Source organism: Phaseolus vulgaris, chromosome 3 (assembly GCF_000499845.2).
Source record: "Phaseolus vulgaris cultivar G19833 chromosome 3, P. vulgaris v2.0, whole genome shotgun sequence".
In the NCBI taxonomy this organism is placed as follows: domain Eukaryota; kingdom Viridiplantae; phylum Streptophyta; class Magnoliopsida; order Fabales; family Fabaceae; genus Phaseolus; species Phaseolus vulgaris.
This window is the reverse complement of record NC_023757.2, coordinates 27,690,982-27,718,374: the sequence shown is the minus strand read 5'-3', so window position 1 is coordinate 27,718,374 and position 27,393 is coordinate 27,690,982. Positions and strand designations below refer to the sequence as shown.

The following is a 27,393-nucleotide window of genomic DNA, read 5'->3' as shown; positions in this document are numbered from 1 at the left end:
TCCCTCATTATTGTGTTGTTTTTAATTTTTTTTAATAGTTTTTAAAAATATTTTGTTTTAAGTTTTTATGATAACTTATATATTTTAGTATTTATAATTTTTTATGTAATAATTATTAATTTATATTATGTTAATTGTAGTTATTATTAATTTATAATTTCTTTGTTTATATTAGGTTAGTTGTTAGAATATAATTATTCATTAGTTAGATTGTAATTAGACTAATATTATTTTATAAAAATTTAATGATTTATAATTAATATTCTAGATTTAGTTGTTTGTATGATTAAATTTGTTAATTTTATATTGCACATATATTTATAATTCTTTCATATGTGTTGGTATTGAGTCAATTTTTTTTTTTAATAAGGATCATATATTACACTGGTTAGATTGTTTAATCGGTGTAATATGGGTCATATATTACACCCATGGTAGAACTGGACACCCACCATATCAAAACTGGTTACCCAGCCACAGGTTCTTTCACATATACTGGTACACACAAAACTGGTTACCCGTGTGCTTGTAAGTGGTTACTTATGTGATGTTTATGGTCACCCACTTTTCATGAAAAAAATTATAAAAGCTTTTGTATATGGGCCATATATTACGCCGGTTAGATGTTTAACTGATGTAATATGTTATGAGTAAAAAAGTAATATATTACATCGGCTGTTACAAAGAACCGATGTAATATATTCTTTTTACCCTATTTTAACACTCGCGCATCACTGCTCATTTGCGTCACTACCCTATTTTGAATTTGTCACATCTGCAATGTCAAATGTATGTTACTGTCATACGGTGTCAATATATCGGGACTCTAAAGGAAATCATCGCCTGATATTTTGGTTTTCTTTGTTCGACCCTCGACAATTATTTTTTGTGAGAGACCATTAGTTTCACGTTTGAGATTTAATACATGCATTTGTCTACTAATCCTCCAATTGTATTTTTTTTAATTGTAGTGAGTCTTGAATTGCCCAGGTGGACAATTTGAGAAGAACAATAACTTTTTATTAGTTCTATAGTATGTAACTTGTAATTGACATTATATATTTTACGTAATTTTGGTTCAAAGCATTTCGTATGCATATTTGATTGTGGAAATTTTATGTCACCACTTTCATTTCGTGCCACTGACGACTAATGCGAAATGTTGTTGAAATTTCGTTAAATATAAGGAATATTGATTAAAGTTATGTACTATTAAATTATAATAAAAGTAAATCTTCTTGAATGAGATATGTTCATACATATAATAAAAACGTGAGATTTCACACGCACTAGTGAACACCTCAATGACCATTACAAAATATAATTAACCGAGATTGGATTAACTCAGTTAGCATAAGTGATGAGTACGAAAGAGGAGCAGAATAATTTATACAATTTGAACAATGTAACACCAACAATAATGGTCATGATGGAGTAACGTTTAGGTGTTCATGCATTAATTTTTTGAATGGGAGGAGATTGGATGATAACAAAATCAGGAAGCACCTTCTATGTGATGGATTTTTACGATCTTATACAACATGGACATGGCATGGTAAATTATTAAATATACCAAGTGTTTTCGTATCTGAAGAATATGTTCAGTTCACCATTGATGATGCAGTGGAGCATAAATTTTATTTGGACTGGTGATGACTTTTTACGGCAAGTGCACCGCTTTGTCAGAAGTAATAATTGTCCCTAAGGACGGATATCGATCCTACAAGGAACAATGAATTATCAAGTACAATAATCGTTAAATATAGAACAAAACAATTAAAAATGTATTGAAAGTGGTTGTGTTGGCGATGATCAATAAGAAAACAGACAAATAATTGGTTGCTTCAAGTTGGAAAAATAGGGATTAGGCTTCATCTTTCTCACTCTCATGTATTTTGATTAGCATGTCAATATTAAGTTCTTTGATTGAAATTGATGCCCGTATAAAAATCATTTATATCGATTCCTCGCATATAAAATCCTTAAGAATGTTCCCTAACTATCGATCCCTCGCATAATTATAAGAACAACTTAGAACAAAACTCAGAAGTTAATAGCAATTAGCATTTCAAGTCTATTTCTAGCACTCAAATATGTTAAGTATTGTTGTTTAGGTCCAATCCCTAAAAATACCTCCCGGTCAGATTTAAGATTCTCAATTTGTCATGGAAAATTAAAAGTAAAACAAAAATACCAATAATCAATCAAGAACTAAATATTAATATATAAGATATCACCTCAATACATAAGAGTTTGAGGAGATTACTCCCAATCCCAAAGGGTAGAATTAGCCACGCATACTTCTAGCACCTTCCATTCTCCCAATTGGGTTACAATTCACTCTGTGGTGTTTTCCTCTCAATCTGGCACACTAGGGTTGAACCTCTAGCCCCCTATTTATCCTAATTTTCTAGGATTAGGTTGCTTCCTGTGTCACGCTAATGGGCTAAGTGATAAAACATAAAAAAGCCCAATCTTTCTTTGCATCTTTTTCCATTTTGGGACCTTCCAGCTTTCTCTTTTTAACTCAAATTATTCTCCTTTACTCCAAATCTTCAATCCTCCCTAGAAATCTGCAATTAACACCAACTTTGGGAATAAAATGCTCTTATTCAAATAAAACTCATAAAAAATATAAAAAGGTATAAATTCATAAATTATGGATTATTTTTTATGTAAATTAGCAATAAATCCTCATAAGTGCCTATATTTTAATATGAAATATTACTGAAATTAGATACTTATCAACTGGTGATATTATGAAGAAGGGCGTAGTTATAGTTAATTGGACTAAGATTTATTCTCCTTTTGAGAATGGAGGATTGAAGATTAATAACCTCCGGCACAAAAATAATGATTACCTTCTTAAGCTTACTTGAAATTTTGCTTATATTAATAAGCCTTGGTCTCTTATCTTGAAAGCTAGAGTTCTTAAATCTAAGTACCAGTTTAAATTGGCTTATAAATACTCTTCTATTTGGCCTGTGATTAAACAGTTTTATGACACTATTCTTGAACATACCTCTTGGACTGTTGGTACAGGTATTGTTATTAATTTCTGGAATGATAAACGGTGTTCTTTGATATGAATACTTTTAGTGAAAAAGTTCTTCATCCTCTTCCTATTAGATGGGAGTTTCCTTCATCAGGTTGGGTTAAAATTAACATTGATGGTGTTGCTAGCAGTTCTTCTAGTCTTGTTTCTTGTGTTGGTATTTTTCGTGGGAGTATGGGGGAGTTTATTAGTGGTTTCTATGCTTTCCTTGATATTCAGACTTCTTTGGTTACTGAGTTTTATGGAGTTATACATGTCATTGAAGAAGCTCAAAAGATGGATCTTAATAGTTTATGGCTTGAATGTGATTTTGCCTCGGTTTGTGTTGCATTTACTACTAGGACTAACGTTCCTTTGATTCTTCGTAATAGGTAAAACACTTGTCTTAATTACTATGGGAAAATCAGGCTTAGGATTTCTCATAATTTTCGGGAAGGGAATGCATGTGCTAACAAGCTTGCTAACTTAGGGTTTATTCATATAGAACAATTTTTTTGGTATAATAGGCTTCCATCTAGTCTTTTATAAGAATTCTTTATTAATATGTATAGATTACCTAAGTATCATTTTTGTTAGATTTTTTATATATGGGTTTTGATCTAATCCCCCCATATTTGCTTGTACTTCCTTTCATTCTTTCTTTTTTAATAATAATTTTTTCATGTGGTGGCAGATCATTTTTGTTACTTGAGGTGTCAGCCTAGTTTAGATGTCAAGTTTCATTGTGAGGCCTAACATGAGAGCTTTTATAAAAATAAAATTTAAATAAAAAGTATTAAAACAAATGCAAAAATTCAAATAAAATATTATTAAATCTGAATCATAATTAAAAATATATTTTTAAATTATTTATATCCAATGTTCAAAAATAACATTCTTATAATTTGGTCCTTTTAACCTTTATTTTATGTACTTATATAGATAAAGTGGTCTTAGATAGTAGTGGAGATTCATTGTAGCAATTATTGTTGCCCTTGGTTGCTCGGTCACTCCCTTGTTTTCCAATGCTTCACTCTTTTCAGACTTCAATGCTTCTTCTCCTTAGCACTCGGTTGATAGTAAACCTGCGACAAGTTCTCCGACGATCAAGTAAGTACTATGTGTTAAGAGAGTGTATTATAAAACTGATAAAAGCATGCCTTACTCCATTATAGAGGGCTTATTTACAACATTTAGTAATTGACAATTTGATTGATGGGTCATATCTGAGATACAGTTCTCTGGGTTTGCTTCAACGCCACGATGAGTGAGCATAAAACCCAAAAATTTCCCACCTTTCACTTCGAACGCACAGTTATCGGGATTAAGCCGCATACCATGATCTATAAGAGCTTTAAAGACTTCCTTGAGATCTTGAATGTGTTGGAGACATGAATCAGATTTGATTACTATGTCTTCGACATAGACCTCAACATTTTGGCCAAACATTCCTTTGAAAATCTGATCCATCAGCCTTTGATAAGTTGCTCCAACATTTATCAAGCCAAACGACATGACATTGTAGTAGAAGTTATCGTAGTCGATCATGAAGGCAATTTTTTATTTATCCCATGGATGCATCTGGATTTGATTATATCCAGAGTATGCATCTATAGGAAACTCAAGATGTGGTGATCAGCCACCCCATTGACTAAGCAATCGATACTTGGAAGAGGATAAGCATCTTTTGGACAAGCCTTGTTGAGATCGGTATATTTCGTGCACATTCTCCATTTGTCGTTGGACTATTTTACCATAACCACATTTCTCAGCCATGTGATTTACTATGCTTTTTTTATGAAGTCGGCCTTTACAAGATTGTCGGCTTCCTTACGTGTAGTGTTGCGTTTCTCCTCGCCCATCTTCCTTTTCTTCTAGGCGACTAGTCGTGCTTCTTTATTGACCGAAAGGCAGTGTGTGATAATGTCTGAACTCACCCTTAACATATCAGAGGCCGTACAGGAAAATAGGTCAGCATTTTCAGCAAGTGTCTGACTTACCAACATGTTATTAGTCAAGTTTAACGATGTCCCTATATGTTGGTTATTAATTCAAATTTTATTATTATTAATTCTGATTTTCTTACCCTTAAATTATTTTACCGTTATTATTGCATTAATGATCAATTTACAGGATTGTTAGTATTCCTATTTTATAGATTTCAGTAACTGTAATTTTATTATATATATTATTGAAGTAAATCAAAATGAATAAATCAGTTCAACAGTTTTGCAATTTAGTGCAAATACGTTCAATCATTTTCTACAACCTTTTGCCTTCCGTTATTTCCTTCAATTAGTTCCTACAATTGGTATCAAGATCCAGTCTGTTATCATGAACTCTACTCAATTATCAGTCCCTATCCTTGATGGAAAACCACATTTGGAGCAGGCAAAGGTGGAGAAGATTTTGGGGTCTTTAACTCCCAGATTTGAACATGTTGTTGCCGCAATTGAAGAGGCCAATGCTATTTCAACAATGACAATAAGATTATTGTCTAGTTCCCTACGAGCACATGAGCAGCGGATGAATGACAATATGATTGAAAAACCAATTGAACAGGTTTTACAAGCACAAACCTCAATTGGTAGCTCCTATCATAAACACGGTAGTTCACGAGGCAAAGGACGAGAACGTGGTGGTAGTTATTCCATCAAAGGTCGTGGTGGCCAGAATCATGGAGGTGGCAAGCAAAACAACACTGGTTCCAATCACATTCCAAGTTCAAAATAACTCTTGGCGCGGAGAACGTGGTCGAGGAGGACAAGGAGACATTTATAATAAATCAAATGTGGAGTGTTATAAATGCCATAAACGCGACCATTATGCAAATGACTGCAGATCAAAAGGTGATAATCATGCTGCCAATTGTGCTCAAGAAGACAGTAATCACGTATAAGATGAAGAGGATCATTCAGTACTAACGGCAACCACATCAAATGAAAGACCAAACAATCAGACTTGGTATTTGGATACATGTTGCACGAATCATATGTGTGGTCAGAAAGAGTTGTTTGCAGATTTGGATGACTCATTTCGCACACAAGTGAAATTCGGTGATGGCAGGTTCGTTCCGGTGACTGGAAAAGGGCAAATTCTTATTACATTGAAGAATGGTAATCACAGGTACATCTATGATGTTTTCTATGTACCTGATATGAAAAGTAATTTGTTGAGTATGGGACAGTGGGCTGAAAAGGGTTACGTGATGCACATAGTTGAAAATAAACTCTCAATATTTGATAAAAAATGTAATTTGATTCTTAAAATCTTTTTATAAAAAAACTACATGTTTCTGGTAGATATTCATATGGGTGATTTCAAGTGTTTGAATGCAATAGTGAATAACGAATCGTGGTTATGGCATTTACGCTTTGGGCACTTAAATTTTCAGAGTTTGGAAAATCTCTCCAAATGAAATTTAGTGAATGGTTTGCCCCATATTCATCACCCTGATCAATTGTGTGAGGCCTGCATTTTTGGAAAGAATCACAGGATACCATTTGTTAAGGAGCCTTGGCGTGCAAAATTTCCTTTGGAGCTTGTTCATACAGATGTTTGTGGCCTGATGAACATATCATCAATTGGAGGTAATAAGTATTTTTTTAACCTTTATTGATGATTTTTCAAGGAAAACCTGGATTTATCTATTGAAAAGCAAGGATGAGGTATTCCACTGCTAAAGCATTTGTTGAAAGATAAAGTGGCAGACTAATTAAGATGGTGCGTAGTGATGGAAGGGGTGAATACAAATCTAATAAGTTCAAGAGGCACTATGAAGAACTTGGGTTGCAGCATAACATAACATGTCCCTACACACCCCAACACAACGGAGTTGCCGAGAGAAAGAATAGAACAATCATGGACATGGCGAGGAGCATGCTTAAAGCAAAAGGTATGCAAATAATTTTTGGGCTGAGGTCGTAACATGTGCGGTATATTTGATAAACAGATCACCTAGTCGGAGTGTTCCTAACACAACTCCGATTGAGGCATGGAGCGGATTTGAACCCAATGTGCAACATTTGAAGGTATTTGGGTCAATTACTTATGCTCATGTCCCCAAGGCAGCAAGATCGAAGTTTGATGATAAGGCAGAGAAGACCATTTTCATTGGATATAAGCTTGGGGGATACAAACTGTACAATCCAATGATAAAGAAGGTGATTAGTCGTGATGTTACATTTGCCGAAGATGAAGAATAGCAATGGAATGCAGCAGCTGAAATGGATTCGAAAAAACGATATATTTACGTTTTGAACGATGATGTGGAAGATGGAGTCACTCTTGAAGCACCTACAGTTCAACCTGAAGCTGTAGTTCAACCTGAAGTTGCAACTCCAATTGCAACTATTATGGAGCGACCAAGAAGGCAGCAACTACAACCTGTAGACCTTCAAGATTGCGAAGTAAATCTTGATGATGAAGTTGATGACAATGGAGATTTAGTTCACTTTGCTTTTCTTGCAGAATCAGAACCTGTGAGACTTGCAGATGCCATTCAACACCCCAAATGGCAAGAGGTTATGAATGAAGAATTTATGGCGATTGAGAAAAACAATACATGGCAGCTCACTGATCTTCCAAAAGGACACAAAGCAATTGATTTTGGTCTATTTTACTTTTCATCTAAGAAGATTGAGATCCTCGAATACTCAGACAGTGATTGGGGTGGAGATCCAAACGAGAGGAAGAGCACTAGTGGTAATTGTTTTATGATCGGAAATACTGCTTGCTTGTGGTCATCAAAGAAACAGTCAATTGTTGCATTATCTACTTGTGAAGCTGAGAATGTAGCAGCAGCAGCAAGTACTTGTCAATCAGTTCGGTTTAGAAATATCATGACTCAAATTGGTTTTAATCTAGATGTTCCAATTAAGATTTATGTTGACAATGTATCTGCAATTAATCTTGCAAAAAATGTGGTTTTTCATCAAAAAACTAAACACATTGATATTCGATATCACTTCCTGCGAGACCAAGTTGGGAAGAACATGATCAAATTGGAATACTGCAGATCAGAATATCATATTGCAGATATTTTCACTACGGCATTGAAGATCGATGCTTTCATCAAGTTAAGAGATCTGTTGGGCATGAAGGTTGTTCCAAATCAGAATTAAGGGATGATGATGATTATTAATTCAGATTTTATTATTATTAATTTTCATTTTATTATCCTTAAACTATTTGATCGTTATTATTGCATTAATGATCAATTTACAGGGTTGTTAGTATTCCTATTTTATAGCTTCCAGTAATTGTAATAGTTCAACAGTTTTGTAATTTAGTGTAATTACGTTCAATTAGTTTCAACAACCTTTTGCCTTCCGTCAATTAGTTCTTACACTGTATACATTGTATGTGCATCATCACATAGGGGCATTGGGCGTAGGTCTTTGCCTGGAAGTTATGCTCCCTGAAAAATTGGAGAGATGTCTAGTAATGGAACTTCGGAGTTACAGAAATTTGTTATTTAAGTTTTAAGTGTAAATTATAGCTCTTCAGGATGTGTGAGACTAATTGAAGTTTATTTGAAATTGCAAAAAGTTGATGAATTTATTTAAGATTTTTAATTTTCTTAATTTGTTTTATAGATTTACTAAAATTTTATATTTAATTATAGTTTCATAAAAAAATTAAAAATTGTTTGCACCAGAAGTATCAAGTAGTTACAAAAAATTATCTATATTAGTTGTGGGGTCGTTTTTAAAATAATAATAAAAGCTATTAAACCATCAAATCATATGAATTTAATAGAAAACCATCAGATCACTTGTAAAGACGTAATAAAAATTAAATAAACAACGTGATAGAAAATTTTAGTGAAAACTATTTCATAAATATGAGGAATAAATTTTAAAAATATTAGATAGGGATTTATAATATTAATTTAAAATAAAAATATTTATTGAAAATATATACGGTATAAAATTATGAAAACAATTTAGTATAAATATATTTAATACTACTTTTCTGTAATGGTACTTTCTGGAAACTGGTTAATAAAAGTTCTCCAATTTCTCTTTGAACAGCTACAAGACATTTCTTATATAAAAGAAACAGCATCTAGAAGACGTCTAACAAAAGCATCACACTCATTCCGTCAAAGGGATAATTTGAGTGCCATTTTATTAATTACATAAACCATGTCAATATATTATTAATTGTAGGACATGAAGACTGAAAAGTATTATTCCAATTGTATAAAGAATAAAATATTATTTTTAGAGAAAAATAAAAATTGAATATATAATTTATATCTTAAAAAAATTATTATAAATTAAAAAAAGATTATTTTAAGTAAGCCATAAACTAAAATAATTATTATTATATAATACAAAATTAAGAGTGTGTTACAATAGCATATATCCTATTTTTTTAAAACTTTACTTACACCTACCTCTGTTTTTTTCATTAAAAGTATACATATAATGTTTTTAAAATTTTAAGGAGATGTAAATATATATAAAAATAGATAATAATGTAACGTATTAAAGAAATTACATGAAATTTAAAGAAAACGAAATTTCTATAATGTAAGAAAACATGAGAGAGTATTAACATAATTCCCTGCCAAATTACCGATTTCCACAAATACAGCAAACAGTCGCAATCGTTGATCGTTGAAACTGACGTGTTCTTTGATTTTGAAAGTTTTTAGTCACAAAATTTGACAAACACAAAAGGATAAAAGTGATAATAGAAAAAATAAGAAAGAATGATACACGATGACATACTGCCTCTGAAGAAGATTGTTTATTCAGAGAGAGATAATGGTGGTAAACAAAGAACCGCCACGAATAGCCTAACAACCTTGTTTCAGCAGTGAGAAGCTTCAAACTTTGATGTCTTATGCTACCAAATGCTATGAGCTATGCATTCTGCTTATAAATAGAGGTCAGTCCTCTGCCAAATACACACACTCCTTGATATTATATATTCTTCCATTCCATTCCATCTCATTAGATTCCATTCATCATGGCTGTTTTCACCTTCGAAGACCAAACCACTTCTCCCGTGGCTCCAGCTACCCTTTACAAAGCTCTTGTGAAGGACGCCGATAACATCGTCCCAAAGGCCGTTGATTCCTTCAAGAGTGTTGAAATCGTTGAGGGCAACGGTGGCCCCGGAACCATCAAGAAGATCTCTTTCCTCGAGGGTACCATTTCATTCATCTTCTATATATTTTGTGTATGTGCATTGCATTGACAGAACAACATATAAAATAAACTAACTGTGAATTGTGAATTGTGAATGGACAGATGGGGAGACAAAGTTTGTGTTGCACAAAATAGAAGGAATAGATGAGGCAAACTTGGGATACAGCTACAGCATAGTTGGAGGTGCTGCCTTGCCAGAGACTGCAGAGAAGATCACAATCGACTCCAAACTCAGTGATGGGCCCAACGGAGGATCAGTTGTAAAGTTGAGTATAAAATACCACAGCAAAGGAGATGCTCCACCCAATGAAGATGAGCTCAAAACTGGCAAAGCCAAGAGTGATGCTCTTTTCAAGGTCATCGAGGCTTACCTTTTGGCCAATGCTTGAATTATTACCAACGTCTTCTTTATCTTATAAACGTAACACTGTCTTTCCTTTCTTATTTTTATTTTCTCCTGTTGGGAAACATTTCCCATATCTTTGTCCATCAATAAATTATAATAAATCAAAGCAAATTTTATAACTTTTTTATGTTAACTGCAAGTTTAATTCAATGTCGTTTTATTAGTTAAATTAAGATAGTGCATAAACAGTTTACATAGTAAAAGAAATACGTGTTTGATCCCTAACATGCACAAAAAATTATCCAATCACTCATGATCATAGATAATAAATAATATTATTTTTAATTCCAAATCAGATTAAAAACTATTAAGTGAAAATTGTAGAAATTATATTTTCTAATTTAAATTTAACAAGGAGTCGCAACTCATGAGGTGAAAACATATTTGAATTTAATATAAACATTTCAAAAATAGAGGCAAATAAATAAGTGTACTTAGTACATTATGAGTAAGTATACATTTTATAAATTAGCATAAAACTTAATTTAACATTTCAACTTGTAAAGTCATCAACATCTAATAGTCATTATAATCTCTTGGTTCATTATCAATAAAACTAACAGTTTGACAATTAAAAATATAATGCATCCACAACTTTTTTTTATAATAATATTTTCTCTTATATAATTTAATATTAACAAAAAATAAATAAATTGATATTATTTTAATATATGTCTTTGAATGTAATTAGTCATTAATTATTACAGCTTTGTTAATCATTAGCTATTAAAATTTCTACGAAATTAGGATCATTAATCGTCTTATTATTAGGCAAGAATTTAATGTATTTAACTCTCTAAATTAGTATAAATACATATTGTGTGGTTTGCATTAGACACACATCAGATAAATCTTACTATTATGTTATTAGAGGCACTTTCCAATCCTAGGACATGTGGTTTATGGTTCCATTATTTTGGATTATGAGATAAAAAAATTTGATGATTTTTTTTATGGCAAGTGTATCGTGTCAGAAGTAATAAATTATGGATAAGGATGATAATCAAATCCACAAGGAACATTTCTAAAATCTCAAATATAATATTCTCTAAATATAATCTCACTCGTACGTATTTTTCAAAAGAATATAGTATTCAATCTTGATTGATATTGATACACATATAAAAATACATTGATGTCGTTGGAGGTGGAAATAAGAAAGGGAATGTCTATGGTTTTGGTGTATTGAGCAAAAGGTTTAATAGTTCAACAAGTGTTCACTCTGCTACAAGTCAAGCTTCAATAGTCCATCAAATAGAAGAAATGCGTGAGATTATTCAAAAGCTAACTGATGAACTTATGACAAAACTTGTCAAGGAGTGGACACTTGAAGAAAAGATGGAGCTATTGATGAAAACTCATGAAGAGCAAAGTGAACGCATGCGTAAACAAGATGAACAGATGCAACTCATCCTACAACATATTTAAATGAATAATCCTGCATCAGGCTCTTCAGGTCCTACTACCAGTGGACATCATAAAGGAGACCACATTAGAGATGACAGTTTAGGAGAAGATTAGTTGTATATTGAATTATATAATAGATTAGTTCAAAAAAATATTTTTTTTAGCGACTGAAAACGGTGGTCACTATCACCTTCTACTTCAGCCACCGATTTAACCACCGAAATTTGGGTAGCTAATTTGAGTTTTGAATTTTGGTGACCAAATTTTTTGCGACCGATTTAGCCACTAAAATTTTGGGTGCTAATTTGGTTTTCGAATTTTGGTGACTAAATTTATCTGCAACGAAATTAGCAATCGAAATTTCGGTTGCAAATTAACGACCACTTTATAATTCGGTCGCTAAAGGCTTTGTGACTAGGGTTTTCGCTTCCATCTTTATTTGGTCACTGTTTCTATCGCATATGTGTTTAGCGACTGATTATAGTGCTTTTAGCGACCGATATTGGTGGTCACTAAAAGTGTTTTTTTTTTTTAGTGAACCAAAGCACAGCCCAGGGCAATCTTCCTTTCTTGAATCCAAACTTTCACAAAATCTTTTCTTAATCACTTGTTGTGTGTTTTTCAAATAAGAAGGGTAATCACAGTTTTATAGCTCACCAAACTAGTCGTTTTAATCAGTTCATCATGAGTCAAAATAGTTTGTAAATAACTGAAAACAGATTTAATAGTTTTATGAAAAGCTGTTAAGAAATTCAAAAATCAATTTAACCGGTTGAATTGGTTTTGACAGTTAAGTCAACCAAAACCAAAACATTTCAAAAGACCCTTCACATGCAGAGAAAAAACAACCGATTAAAATTAGAAATTTGGGTTCTGAGGACCGAGGCCATCATGCTGAGGATATCTCTTGGCTCGAGCACGAGCTCTCAAAGGCTTCGGGCAACCTGAAGTAGTCTCTCGCGGTCAACACTGATTACGCGGAGAAGCTGGCTCAAGAGGGCATCATGCGAGAGATTGTCGAGGGTCGAGCGTCAAGTTGCGGAGATGGAGGCCGAGAATGCCCGCATGAAGAAGGTTGTGGGGGAGGAAGATAACAAGATCTCGGTGTTGCATGCCGAGAACTCTGAGCTGAATTCCGAGAAGGGAGCGGTTGAGGTGGAGTTGGAAAGGAACATTGATGAGACTTTGGAGCTTCTCAACCAAAGTTTCTTCGAGGTCGTCTGACAGGCTCACGTCCTCTACAACTGTCTTCCACCGTTTGGTGAGTTTGACCCCGAAAATGAGGTGTTTAATGGTCAGATCTTGTCGAGGGCCGAGGTGAGGGCCTTGAAGAGTGTAGCTCAACCTGCGAAGACTGAATGTGCTAAAGGCGAAGACCCGTAAGTCTTAGGCTTTTAGTGATTTGTTTCCTTCGGTCGGGATTGTTGAACTAAGTGGTGTTCAAGCTTTGAAGAATCCAAACCCTTTGAAGGATGTTGAAGCCTTGGTTGTGCTTGATGTTGCTGTGCTGGTTTAGTTTAGTTCTGGGGTAGTTTGAGTGTTGTAATCCACCCCTTGATCGAATCTAAAGCATAGGCATTCTCAATCTTTGTGAAAGTAAAATGTTTTCCAAACTAAGTTAAAACAACCGATTGTTTTGTCGAAACAACCGATTGTTTATACTTAGATGTTTTGAGAAAAGATTGAAAACTGTTTTTCAAATAGTTGAGCTGTTAAAACCAAAACAACCGATTGATTCGAGGAAACAACCGATTGTTTGTTTTGGGACCATAACAGAAAAATTGCTTTATCTTTGACTGAGCTTTAAATGATTTAACTGCTTACGCTCCAGTCATTAAATGCTTTGACCAATCATTAAATGCAATTTAAGAGTTTGTTAAGATTTGATAACAAACAACATCTTTGAATATATTCAGAAAAACAGATTTGAGAAACAAGATTTTTTTAATAGAGTTTTTGAGTTTTTCAAAGAGGTGAGATTGCTTAGAGTTTGTGATTGATCAAAGTGTGTGGAATAGGATTCTGCTTGTATTGATTTTAGATTATCTTCTGTAACAAGTGTAATCCTTGTACTTTGCTGAACAAGTTTCGTTTCTATGTTTGCTGAGATTGGCTGTGTGATCTTGAGGGGATCAAGATCAGCAATCTTAGTGTTAGTGTGTTGGCCAAGAAGAGTGTGTGTCTTGAGGTGTTCAAGGTCATCCTTGAGCGCACCATGTCTTTGGGTATAGGCAGGGTATGCTGGTTAGGGCTTCGTCTAGACCGAATCATGGTTTTGCGGTATCAGCAACGTATGCCGGTTAGGACTCCATCCAGACCGATCTAAGGTTTTACGGCATCGGTAGGGTATGCCGGTTAAGGCTTCATCCAGACCGAACCGAGCTTTGTGCGATGTCGGCAGGGTATGTCAATTAAGGCTTTATCCATACCGAACTAAGCTTTTGAGGTATCGGCAGGATATGCCAGTTAAGGCTTCATCCAGACCGAACCGAACGCCGAAAGATGCGTGAACTTAGCTTTAAATTGCGAATAGTTGGAGAGAAAATGCCTCATTAAAACCTGTCTAATCGAAAACCCTCCTTAGGGATGAAACAACCAGATGAGGAAAGAGTGCGTAAATTTTATTGATTAACTATAGTAAAATTTGAGGTGCGTGGCATTCCACATTCTTGGTACAGTTTTGCCTTACAACCACTCTAGGTGGTACGCCCCCTAGTTGCAACTTCTTGGATTCGGAAGGGCCCTTCCCAGTTGGATAAAAACTTAACTTCATTCTTCCAAGCATTGTTTCTCATCATCCAAACGAGGTCTCCTTTTCAGAAGCTCCTCGGTCGGACCTTCGTGCTGTAGCGTCTCGTCGCTAGAAGCTTGCATGCTTCCTCTCTAATCTTGCTCTTGTCGCGGTGCTCACTGACCAAATCTAGGTTGACCAAGAGACTTTCTTCATTCAGGGTCAGATCGAACAACTACCTTCAAACAGTAGGTTTGCCTACCTCAACCGGGATCATTACTTCGATCCCGTAGGTTAGGTTGTACGGTGTTTCTTGCGTGGACGTCTAGGGGTGCAGTGATATGCCCATAGGACTTTTAACAGTTCTTCGGTCCATCGACCTTTTGCTTTGCCGAGCCGCTTCTTCATTTCGTTCAAGATGATTTTGTTGGCAGCCTCGGCCTGCCCGTTGGTCTGTGGGTGTTCGACCGAGGTTGTTATGGACTTGATACCGAGGCCATCATAGAAATATTGGAGCCCTCGGTCGATGAACTATCAGCCATTGTCAGTTATTGTTGTGTGTGGCACACCGAACCACAATACTTCGTCATACAAAGTTTTGCACGTTTTTTGCGGATACGAATGCGAGTGGCTCGGACTCTATCCATTTGGTGAAATAGTCGACTTCGACTAGGAGAAATTTTGTCTTTCCCTTTCCTGGGGCAAAGGTACTGATGAGAATCAAATAAAGGAGGCTTTTATTAATGGAGGAAGAGGACATCCACCCTCACATTTGAAGTTCTTCCTTCTAGTCTTCTCAAAATTAAAAGAAGACATAAAATAAAGATGAGGCCCAAGCCCAAAGCCCAAGCCCAAGCCCAAGAAGGCCAAAGCCCAAAGAGCCCAAGTCCATCCCATGAGGGGCAAGGCCAAGCTTTGAAATACTCTTGTATAGTTTTAGGAGGTGTGGTTATTAAATAAAGGTGTGTGAAAATGTAAAATAAAGTCACATTGTCCATGTGACTTAGGAGAGTGGTGTAGGTGTAGTTTTTGGGAGGTGTCATAGTAGAAAAAGGTCACACCTCCCATGTGACTTGTTTTTGGTGGGAATTTCAAATGAGTTTATTTGAAATTTCCCACTTATTTTTCAACACCTTAGGCTATAAATAGAGGTGCTTCCTTTGTAAAATTCAGATTGGAATTAATCTAAGAAAACTCTACTCAAATTTTGAGTGAACTTTGGAGAGCTTTGAGCCTTCTTCTCTAGTCTTATCTTGATGGATCATTGGAGTCCTCAAGTGGCGGCATCACTCTCATCTAGGAGCATTCCACACTTCTAGTGGCGAGATCATCCAACATTCTTCCATCTTCATGAGCACTCTCTTCTCCTTCCTTTCTTCTCTTTCTATTGTTTTTGTTAGCTTGTGTTCTTGAGTTTTGGTTTGGTGTTCTTGCTTTTTTTTGAGTTTTGGTTCGGCAGTTTTATATTTCAGTCCATTCATCTTGTTCCTTTGCTTTTCTTACTCTTTTGTTCGGTTCAATTTGACTAAAATTGGTTCATCCAAATGAGTTTGGGAATTGGTACTAGTTTTTGGTGAGTTCTTGTCTTAGAACAATGATCCAACTCTAAGAAAAGTTCATCTATAATGTCCAACTCAAGGTGATTCCTAAGAAGGTCAAGAACCTTTCTCTTCTAAGCTAGTGGAATCACATCAGGTACCGATGATGTCCATCCCCCATATGGAGAACGACCATGGGGATGTCATGTTGCATAACTCTTCTGGCTTCAAGTGGTGCAAGGGACCGAACTTCTAATACTTGGCGCATTTCTTCACATATTTTGCGCAGTCCCCTTGGAGGGTCAGCTAGTAATAACCAACCCTGACGACTTTGACAACCATCGTCCAGGCGCCCAAGTGGCTACCACACACCCCCTCGTGGATCTCCTTGAGGATATACTCGGCCTAGTCCTTGGTGATGCATTTCAGCAACGACATCGAGTAGCCCCTTCGGTATAGGTCTCGGTTGAGCATGGTGTACCTTGAACACTAATGCTTCATGGCTTTCTCCTCTTCTGGCTTGCATGTGCCTTGTACAAGGTATCGGACGATCGAGGTCATCCAGGTCTCGACCTTGGCATCGGTGATCGCTACACATTCGGTCTCTGCCATGCTAGGTTTTCTTAGCCAGATTTGTATGACAGACCTGTGGTGGCTCTTCTTCTTGGTTGTTGATAGCCGAGACAACACATCAACCAACTTTTTATCTTGTCGACGGATGTGCTCTACTGTTACCCTTTGAAATTGAGTAATGTTGTTGCAGACCGTGTGATAGTACCTTTGGAGCAAAGGCTCTTTCACTTCGAATTCCCCTTTGATCTGACCGATCATAACTTGGAAGTTGCTTTTAGAAGTTACCTCGTGAGCTCCCATGTCGTATGCCAAGTTCAGCCCGACAAGAAGAGCTTCGTACTCAACTTGGTTATTGGTGGCCTTGAACCCAAACTGGAGGGCTTGCTTCAAGAGGAGGTCACCAGGTCCTTCGAGGACGGCTCCTACTCCACATGAGATTTTGTTTGAGGAGTCGTCCATGTATAGCGTCCATCCGACCGAGAGGTCTGACAAAGGTGTGAGCTCGGCGGAGAAGTCGGCCAAGCATTGGGACTTTATGGAACCTCTCAGCTTGTATTGAATGTCAAACTCTGAAACCTCAACTGACCACCCTATCATTTGCCCTACAAGGTCGGGTTTAGATAAAATTTTAAAAATGGGGTAGTCATTTCTTATCGTGATAGAGTGGTTTTGGAAGTATGGGCGCATCCACCTGACCGTCAGGACTAGGGCGAGGGCCACCTTCTCTATCATCTGGTATCTCGTCTCGGCTGCATGGAGCGTCCGACTGACGAAGTATATCGGTCGTATTTCATTCTCCACCTCCTGAACCAATGCGGCATTGACCGCTAACTCAGAGACCGACAGGTACACCACAATGGGTTGGTCGGGTCTCTGCTTCTGGATGACTGCCAATAACGACAAGAAGTCCTTCAATTGTTGGAAGATTTCTTCACACTTCTCGTCCCAACTGAACTTAGTTACTTTGCAGAGCAGCTGCACCATCGACCTTGTTCTCTCGGCCAGCCGAGGGGCAAACCTAGAAAGGGTGGTAAAACGCCCTATCAGTTACTAAACCTCCTTTATGTTATGGGGGCTCCACATCTCGGTGATCGTCCGACACTTTTCCAAATTTGCCTTGATCCCCCGGTGAGATAGCATGAAACCCAAGAATTTTCCTCCTTCAACTCCGAACGTGCACTTCCCGAGGTTGAGCCTCATGTTCATACGCCTAAGGGCTTCGAAGATCTCTTCAAGGTCTTTGATGTGTTGGTCGCAAGAATCAAACTTCACCATGATGTCGTCCATGTAGACCTTCATACATCGACCCATAAGACCCTTGAAGATCTTATCCAGGAGTCACTGGTAGGTTGCTCCAATGTTCTTCAGGCCAAACGACATTACGTCATAGTAGTAATTGGCATCGTCCATCACGAAGGTCATCTTCTCCTTCTCCAAGGGGTGCATGCTTATCTGGTTGTAGCCACAATAGAAAACTAAGGATCTTGTGGTCGACCGCCCCATCTATCAGTCGATCGATGTTAGGGAGTGGATATGAATCCTTCGGCAAGCGCTATTTAGGTTCGTGTAGTCCACGCACATTCTCCACTTGTTGTTCGGTTTGGTGACCATGACTACATTGGCCAACCATGTTGTGTACGGGGCCTCATGGATGAAGCCGATTGAGAGTAGCTTCTCGGTTTCTTCCTTGGCTGCGAGCCTTTTCTCCTCACCATGGTTTCTTTTATTTTGTGCGATCTAGCGCGCTTCCTTGAATACTGAAAGCTTGTGCGTCATGATATCCAGGCTTACCCCCAGCATATCAGATGTTGTCCACGCAAGAGGTTCATGTTCTTTTTCAGCGTGGCGTGTATCAGCTCGGCCTCGGTAGTTGCTATGGCCGTGCCGACACAGGTGTTGTGTTCTTCGTCAATAAGGGGCACTCGACGCAGGTCTTTTCTGGCCTCCAACCTATCCTTAGTCGTTTAGGGATCTAGATCCACCAGAGCGACTGTATGCTCCAACGGTGTAGGCTGGACTTCTCTACAAGGAGACTTCTGTCCTCGAGAGGTTTTACGCTTAAGGGACCGGTCGTTGCGCAACGGCTCCACCTTAAGGTTCTCGGCATAACATTCTCAAGCAAGCTTCTGATCCACATGCACCGTGAGAATGTCCCATGACGATGAAGGAAACTTCATTGCCAGGTGGGGCGTTGAGACGATTGCCATTAGCCGGTTGATGAACGATCGTCTAAGGAGGATTTGTATGAGGTGTTAGCATCAATCACCAAGTATCGGATCTTGAAGGTCTTGCTATTCTTCCCCTTGCCGAATGTGGTATAAAGCTCAATGTAGCCTTTAGTACCGACCCTCTCACCCGCAAAGCCAACAACATGGTAGTCGTACGACACCATCTCTGTCTCAGGTATCCTAATTTCCTTGAAGGTTTTCAAATACAGGATGTGATGAGGACCTGAGAAAGAGCACACCCACTGACCAAGCCCAGCCTTCTAGAAGGATAACTTAGAGCATGACTCAAGATACGGGGCTAGTTCAGGATCCACCTCTAGCCAATGCTTCAGCACCTAGTCTTCCCCAAACGATCACAAGGAGTAGAGCCCAGGCCATTGGAGCTGAGCATCAGCTAGTGTCTTTATTTTTAATTTCAGTAGAATAGGTTTCTTTTAGCATAATAGGTGTCCCTATCATTTTAGCTTGTGCCTAGCCATTTAGGAAAGAAAAGTTGACCTAGCTTTTAGAAGAACAAGCCTAGGGTGCGGTCTTGACCTAGTCAAACCCTAAAGGTCGCCTCTCACACTTTTACCATCCTACCCTTGCTCATCTTGTTTTCCAAGGCATCCATTCCTATAAATAGGGTGCCTTACTCCATGTATTTACACATTGAAATTTGAAATTTTAAAGAAACTCTGCACAAATTGTGAGTGAGACTTGTGTTCTCTCAACCTTGGTCTTATCTTATAAGAGTGAAAGTTTTTCAAGTGGCATCCCTCATCACTCATCTTGGAGAACCCCCACACTCGAAGTGGCGTGTTCATGCCATTTCCATCTTCATAAGCTTTCTATCCTTCATCTTTTCTTTCATTTCCATTACACCATGTTTCGTTGGGTTTATGTTCTTGTCTTTCTTCCATTTTCTATTCGGTCATCTTCACTTTAATTGCTTCCTGTTATGCTCTTTCATTTTCCGCAAAGCATCATCATCTTCACCATATCTTGTGTTTTCCTTTTTGCCTTTGGAAGTGAACCTTCAGACTTACTTAACCACTTGGTTAAGTTCGTGTTCAGTGGGAATCTTCCCTAGGTCTCACCCTATAATTGCTAAAACTCAAATCATAAACAAAGTGTCACCATTAAAATGGAAAAATCTAAAATCAACTCACACCAGGATATCTACTGAACTTCCTTTGTCCATCAACGTTTTCATGATGGTGAATTTATCGATATCGACTGATATCACCATCGGGTCGTCCTGCCGATAATCAACACCCTTGAAATCGTCGCTGGTGAAGGTGATGGGTGACATCCTCGGTCAGAATGACACCGTATTCACCTGGTGCATCGCTTTGAGGTACTTCTTCCGGGTGTTGTTGGAGCTTCCACCATCGGCGAACCCTCTGATGATGGTGTGCATGACTTCCCAGTCGCCTGTCCTTTCGTTCTTTCGTGAGGGATCTTCTCTGCATGCAGGGTCATCCCTCATCGGCTGACGCTCCGGTCGGTGGTCGTCTCTTGCCCTTGGATGGGAGTAGTTTCTCCGCTTCGCAAGCTCGTCCCACCTGTGGGGTCGTCTTGTGCCTTGGGCACCCTGAACGAATCGTTGCAGGTGCTCAACCTGGATAAGATCTTCTTCGTTATCCTTAAGGGTTTGACATTCCTTGGTGGAATGTCCGTTATTCCTATGGTACCGGTACCGACACCGCTTTCTATAGTCGGCATTATCTGGGCTTGATGCCTTCCTGGGTGGAGGGATCAGCTCGACGTTGAGAGTCTCGTTTAGGATCCTCCCCCTCTCGGTCGTCAAGTGGGTATATCTTGAGAACCCACTGCCCCGGTTATCTCTGCGCCTGTCTTCCCGATTGGCTGATCGGACCTGACGTTCTTTCTTTTCCTTTCCCTTCTCACCATTGGCCTCCTTCTGGGCCTGGTTGTGGAACTCTCTCAGTTCCTCCAACTGCATGTACTTCGCAATTCTCTTCCTAAGCTCGTCCAAGCTAGCAGCTGGTTGCATGTAGAGGCTGTCAACAAACAATCTTAGTCCGTCAGCATGTGGTGCATGGCCACATCTGGGCTAAGGTTCCGAATGTTCATCGCTACCTTGCCGAATCTGTCGATAAAGGTTCTCAAAGACTCTCCCTTCTCTTGGCAGATACCAACCAGGGCAATGGAGGTCAGGTGATGCGGCCAACTTGTGGCAAACTGCGTCTCGAACTTGGACATCAGTGTCGTGAAGCCTTCGACGGAGTTGGGAGGGAGCTTTGTGAACCATCTAAAAGCTCCCCCCTTCAACGACGTTGGAAACACTCGGCACAAGACCACATCATCCACGGTATATAGGCTCATGTGCGTAGTGTACGCATTCATGTGCTCATCTGGATCAGTCGTGCCGTCATAGTGGTCCCGGTTGAAGCCTTTCCACTTATCTAGCAACGGAACTCCGATAATAGAATCAGTACAAGGGTGTCGGCGCGATGCACCAAATCCATGGTATCGGTCGTGCAGACCGACTTGTTAGGACATGACTCACCATCCATCTCATGAGTGGGGCCTTATCCTTGGTCTCTTCAACCGCTCTCGGGTTGGGAGGGGAGGTGAATGACGTACTGACAAGATTATTCAGCACAACAGATGGTCCTCCCTCGACCAACTTCCTCTTCATATCCTCATTCTTCTTGCGGAGAGCTTGGATCTCCTGTTCATTCTTCCTACTCACTTCTTCATTCCTTCTTCTTAGATCAATCATCTCTATCTGTAGAGACAACAACAACGTGGTTTGGTCAGCTTCGGTCATCCTCTCACTTGTCATGCTTCGGGTTGATACCATCTACTAGCGTTCAAAACTGAATTTCTCTCGTCCCCACGATGGGCGTTAATTGTTCTCGTGTGAGGGTTGGGGCCTAGAGAACTATTGAGAGGATTCTTTTATCTCCTTCTATTGGTCGGTTGTATTGTCCTTAAGCTTCCTTCCTTGCAAACTCCTTGCTCTTCCTTCCTAGCCTCGACTCTCGATCTTCTCGTAATCCATACTCGAAGGGTACCTATAGAAGGCACTTCGACGCTCAAGTCAGCAAAGACGTTCGATACTCGATTCTCATAGCACTGTATATGATGACGTACCTGGTTCTTGGATTATGTGCTATTTATATTACCTTTGTTGGGCTTTTCTTATTGGGCCATATTAAGGAGTTGGACTGCGTTTAGGACTGCATTATCTAGCTCCTAATTATGGATTAGCTTCACTGACCTTGATTGAGTTTAAATGGACTTGAGTTATCGGTTGATCCTACTAACGTAGGCCTTAACTTCGATCGACCCAGTGATGAGAACCGATACGTGACATCAATCGTACGACCCTCACCGGTACAAAACACTTATGTAGTTAATCCCCCATAGTTTTTATATCTACATCATTTACGAAGTAAACCACTATAGAAGAAAAAGGAAATTCATATACTAAGTCAATTTAGACTTATAACTAAATTAATATGTTGATTTTTTTAATATATTTTATTTTTAACTTGTACTTGTAAATAATTTCAACGATTATAGTACATTGCCAACAAATTAAATTGCAATATTTATCTAGAATAATAAATACTAAAATTTTCCAAAATTTTACGCTTATCAGCATTTTAATGTTAAAGTTAAATCAAAATTAAGCTAACAATAACAATTAATCAAAATTAAACTAATCAAAATAATGTATAAACAGATTTTATTCACTTAATAATTTTTTTTAATTATTTTTACTCTCAATGACTTGTCGTCGGTAAAAAATTACAATATAGATAATAAATATTATGCTTTTTTAATACTATATACGATACCTCTAATGTATTTTATAATTTAAAATATCACTTTTCTCAATTTAAAATGGTGAAAATTTATTAATCTAATTTAACTTGAATTTATTACATCTTCTGGTTGTTTTTGGCTAAATTTGTATAAAGTTTACAATTTAAAAAAAAAAATTATATTGGATAAAATTAAATTTTGAAGATAAGTTGGCTAAGATCAACAAAAACATGTCTTGTAAAGACCAATAGATGTCTTATTCAATATTATTCCAAACAATATTTTATTTAAAGTCAAATTTAAGATGTTAAAGTTAAAGTAAAACCAAATTAAAAACGGGATAGTTGTTTATATGCTTTTTACACTCCTAAACAAATCTTGTAAAATGGTACAAATAAAATAAACTCCTACCTAAAATCTAATAACGAATTTAGCTAGTTTAAATTTAAATAAGAAAATATAGTTTTTAATCTGATTTGGATTTAAAAATAATATTATTTATTATATAGTATTATGCTTGACTGCATAAATTTTTTTCAGGGTCAAACATATTTCTTTTATTATGGAAACAATTTAAGTAATATTTTAATTTAAGCTACTAAATCAATATTGAATTACTATAAAGATGATAATATTAATAGTATCTTTTCTAATCTTTTATTATAAGGATTTTTTCTCTCTTTAGCTAGACTTAGAAGAAGGAGTGTAGTGTTTGTATATATTGAGACTATTTATTTTTTATTTTTGTACCGGTATGGCCGAGAGGCCGAGACCTGAGAAGACTTGGCCGAGAGGCCGAGACCTTAGAAGACTTGACCGAGGGACCGAGACCTTAGAAGGCTTGGCCGAGAGGCCGAGACCTTGGAAGACTTGGCCGGGAGGCCGAGACGACCGAGATCTTAGAAGACTTGGCCGAGACGACCGAGACCACTGGAACATGGCCGATGGCCGACCCATGCCATGATGATTTGGCCGATGGCCGACCCCTATTACAGTTAACGCTCAAACCAAGATCAGTGAAGTTAATCTATCATTAAGAATTAGGTAATGCAAACCTAAGAGGTGTCCACCTCGATAAATGGGCCCAACAAGGTAGGCCCACTAGAATAATATAAATAGTGCGCACCCCAAGGAGTAAGGTATGTCATTTATCACTCTGAGAGCTGACCACCCGCTTTACTGACTTGAGCGTCGGAGTGCCTTCGCAGGTACCCCACCATCCGGTGTTCAGCCGAGGCCGAGGGCCGAAGGAGAAGCAGGAGGACGAAGAGAACCCCAGTTCACTACCCAGTCACCTGACCGACCGAAGGAAGGAGAAGAAGACTTCAATAGTTCTCTAGGTCCCATCTCCCTAGCAGGAACAATTTTAAATAAAATCATAGAAGAGATATTCATTTTTATATTTTTTATCTTCATTTTTATATTTTTTATCTTCATTTTTATTTTTTTGTTTATTTCTTTTCTATTTTATAACAGAATTAAACTTGCAGTTAAGATAAAAAAAGTTATAAAATTTGCTTTGATTTATTATAATTTATTGATGGACAAAGATATGGGAAATGTTTCCCAACAGGAGAAAATAAAAATAAGAAAGGAAAGACAGTGTTACGTTTATAAGATAAAGAAGACGTTGGTAATAATTCAAGCATTGGCCAAAAGGTAAGCCTCGATGACCTTGAAAAGAGCATCACTCTTGGCTTTGCCAGTTTTGAGCTCATCTTCATTGGGTGGAGCATCTCCTTTGCTGTGGTATTTTATACTCAACTTTACAACTGATCCTCCGTTGGGCCCATCACTGAGTTTGGAGTCGATTGTGATCTTCTCTGCAGTCTCTGGCAAGGCAGCACCTCCAACTATGCTGTAGCTGTATCCCAAGTTTGCCTCATCTATTCCTTCTATTTTGTGCAACACAAACTTTGTCTCCCCATCTGTCCATTCACAATTCACAATTCACAGTTAGTTTATTTTATATGTTGTTCTGTCAATGCAATGCACATACACAAAATATATAGAAGATGAATGAAATGGTACCCTCGAGGAAAGAGATCTTCTTGATGGTTCCGGGGCCACCGTTGCCCTCAACGATTTCAACACTCTTGAAGGAATCAACGGCCTTTGGGACGATGTTATCGGCGTCCTTCACAAGAGCTTTGTAAAGGGTAGCTGGAGCCACGGGAGAAGTGGTTTGGTCTTCGAAGGTGAAAACAGCCATGATGAATGGAATCTAATGAAATGGAAGAATATATAATATCAGAAGAGAAGGAGAAGATGTTTGCTGTGTGGGTATTTGCCAGAGGACTGCCTTCTATTTATAACCACAAACTTTGGTGTGATTGTGCTATTGTTTCTATGAATACCATAGTGTGAAGCTGCTGACACACTGAAACAAGGTTGTTGGAGCCATCATCTGTTTACCAAGAACAAGAACATTCTTTTTATCCAAATAAACAAATCTTATTAAAACGTGAGCATGTATCATTCTTTTATTCTTTTTTATTGTCCTTTATATCTCTTTTCTTTTTTATTGTCCTTTATATCTCTTTTCTTTTTTATTGTTAAATACTATTAGTTTATGTGTTTGTGAGGTATTGCGATTTGGGAGCTTTGAAATTCATAGAAGATTTTCATCTATTGCGATTTTCATCGTCAACTATTGCGACTGTCTACTTACAGTATTTGGGAGAATGGATAATTTGATATTTTATATTAAAGAATTAGTATATAAAATTCGCAGCCATGAAAAATATAAAGAATTATTTATAGACGCCTTCTAGATGTTGTTGAAATAATTGGAGTTTGGGGTTTCGTAACCAGTTCCGAGAAAGTAATATTTTTTTTTAAAGAATTATTCAAGAATCCTATATAATAATTTAATTTTATTATATTAATTTATATTTATGTATTACATCTAATTTAATATAATTTTTTTTATTGTTTTAGAAACTTTGTCGGAAATCAAATTTTTAAAAGAATTTTTCGGTTTCCATTGACGATCTTTTAGCTTTTTTATCATCAGCGGCTAAATATATTGGTATAAACTCACTCAGGATTTTGTGGGATGATAGTCTTTCCAGAAGAAACACGGACATGTCATGTACATATCACTACAAGAAATAGTGACAATAGCCTCCCTCAAATACAAACATAAATTATGAAATCCGAACACTAAATATGTTTTAACGTGGGCATAGCTTTGGTTGAGCAATAGAAGCTAAAAGTTAGGGAGCTATTTTTTGTGACGAGTTGTAGTTACTAGTGTAGGTTTAACCCTCTCTATTTTGAAGCTAGTTGCCAAGTTTCCTTCTAGACTAGAGAGGGCCAAGCCCTTGCTTAGTCTAACCTAAAGAGATTTAAGCCCTAGCTAAACCATAACCCAAATGAGTTATTTTTTTATGTGATGGATTGTAGCTACTACAACTTCCTCTTAAACTAGAGGAAGTCAAGCCCTCGCTTAGTCTAATCTAGAGAGAGTTAAGTCCTATCTAAAGAAAAAAAAACAAGGGTTAAGCCCTAGCTATGGTAACGTTGATGGAAGGCTTGGTGAGAGATTGACTCTTGGTAAGCCCATGCATAGCATAAAAAAAAGTTGATGGTCCTATTTAGAATCTCATTCTCACATTCATAATAACCTGCATAATTTCATTATCACATCTAGAATAATCAACCTATTCATATTTTATCCATATTTTAATATCACATGTCCTAGTCATTTAGAAATTTACTATCCACCATTTACAAATTTACAAATATTCAACATAATGCATTTTCAATCATCAAATCATTGTTTCCAATCATTCAATCACTCTAAATGTAATCATTGAATCTAAAAATTAAAAATACCAAACATAAGAAATATTTTTTTTCAAGTGAATGTGCTAACTGAAAAAAAGTACGAATATTATGTCAATATTACATAGTTAAAAAAGTCTTCAATTTAACACATGATGTTTCCGAAAGCATAAGACTCGGTGAGCAATGGAAACAATGGAATGTACCTGTAAAATGAAATAAAAATTATATTTACTGATATAGAATATAAAACATAATGAGCAAGTAATTTAACTCACAGTAGAAGTGGTAATCAAGGAACATGGTGATCATCAAATTCTTCGGCATAGTTTGGGGTGGACTAGACTGGTACTTGCTGAAGTGTCTGCAACATATTTTTCCATCATCATAGTTACTTGTTGTTGCATCAACCTCACTTTGTCCTCTAATTGTGCACTCCTCTGATCAACCATGTCTGCTTTTGCATTTGCTTATAAGATTTGTTGTTTAAGTTGTGCTTTCTCAGCTAGTTGATCATCATGGTCAATACTACAAGCTAATACAGGGGGTTGAGTGAGGGATGCGGAACCATGACGTAAGTTAGCAGCCAAATCCCCAGTGCCATAAACTCTACCTCTACTCTTCCCTCCAACACTGAAGCTTTGTTGTTGCATCAATGAGAGAGATACCAGAAGTTGATCCTTCTGAACTCTTTGATTGCATCATCCTCAACCGCTCATGATAAGTTTCCTAAAGAGTAAT

The 27,393-nt window shown here is 37.2% G+C and overlaps 3 protein-coding genes across 3 annotated transcripts; 1 reads left to right on the top strand and 2 right to left on the bottom strand.

Annotated features, from left to right (window-relative positions):
- Positions 1–9,722: 9,722 nt before the first annotated feature.
- LOC137839030 (pathogenesis-related protein 2-like) lies at positions 9,723–10,722 on the top strand. The gene is made up of 2 exons (XM_068648158.1): positions 9,723–10,196; positions 10,300–10,722. Exons 1-2 carry the CDS (start codon positions 10,016–10,018, stop codon positions 10,584–10,586), a joined length of 468 nt encoding a protein of 155 aa, XP_068504259.1. The 5' UTR covers positions 9,723–10,015; the 3' UTR covers positions 10,587–10,722.
- Positions 10,723–16,768: 6,046 nt separating this feature from the next.
- On the bottom strand, positions 16,769–17,836 carry LOC137839472 (uncharacterized). Its single transcript, XM_068648586.1, has one exon. The coding sequence runs from the start codon at positions 17,834–17,836 to the stop codon at positions 16,769–16,771; it is 1,068 nt and encodes a 355-aa protein (XP_068504687.1).
- A 6,532-nt stretch (positions 17,837–24,368) lies between these two features.
- Positions 24,369–25,285, bottom strand: LOC137839029 (pathogenesis-related protein 2-like). The gene is made up of 2 exons (XM_068648157.1): positions 24,895–25,285; positions 24,369–24,791 (listed from the first exon to the last, which is right to left on the bottom strand). Exons 1-2 carry the CDS (start codon positions 25,073–25,075, stop codon positions 24,505–24,507), a joined length of 468 nt encoding a protein of 155 aa, XP_068504258.1. The 5' UTR covers positions 25,076–25,285; the 3' UTR covers positions 24,369–24,504.
- Between the last annotated feature and the right edge of the window lie 2,108 nt (positions 25,286–27,393).

Coding starts and splice junctions, on each gene's coding strand:
- LOC137839030 (XM_068648158.1), top strand. CDS start 10,016: ATGGCTGTTTTCACCTTCGAAGACCAAACCACTTCTCCCGTGGCTCCA. Junction 10,197..10,299: donor GAAGATCTCTTTCCTCGAGG/GTACCATTTCAT, acceptor GTGAATGGACAG/ATGGGGAGACAAAGTTTGTG.
- LOC137839472 (XM_068648586.1), bottom strand. CDS start 17,836: ATGGTGCAGCTGCTCTGCAAAGTAACTAAGTTCAGTTGGGACGAGAAG.
- LOC137839029 (XM_068648157.1), bottom strand. CDS start 25,075: ATGGCTGTTTTCACCTTCGAAGACCAAACCACTTCTCCCGTGGCTCCA. Junction 24,792..24,894: donor GAAGATCTCTTTCCTCGAGG/GTACCATTTCAT, acceptor GTGAATGGACAG/ATGGGGAGACAAAGTTTGTG.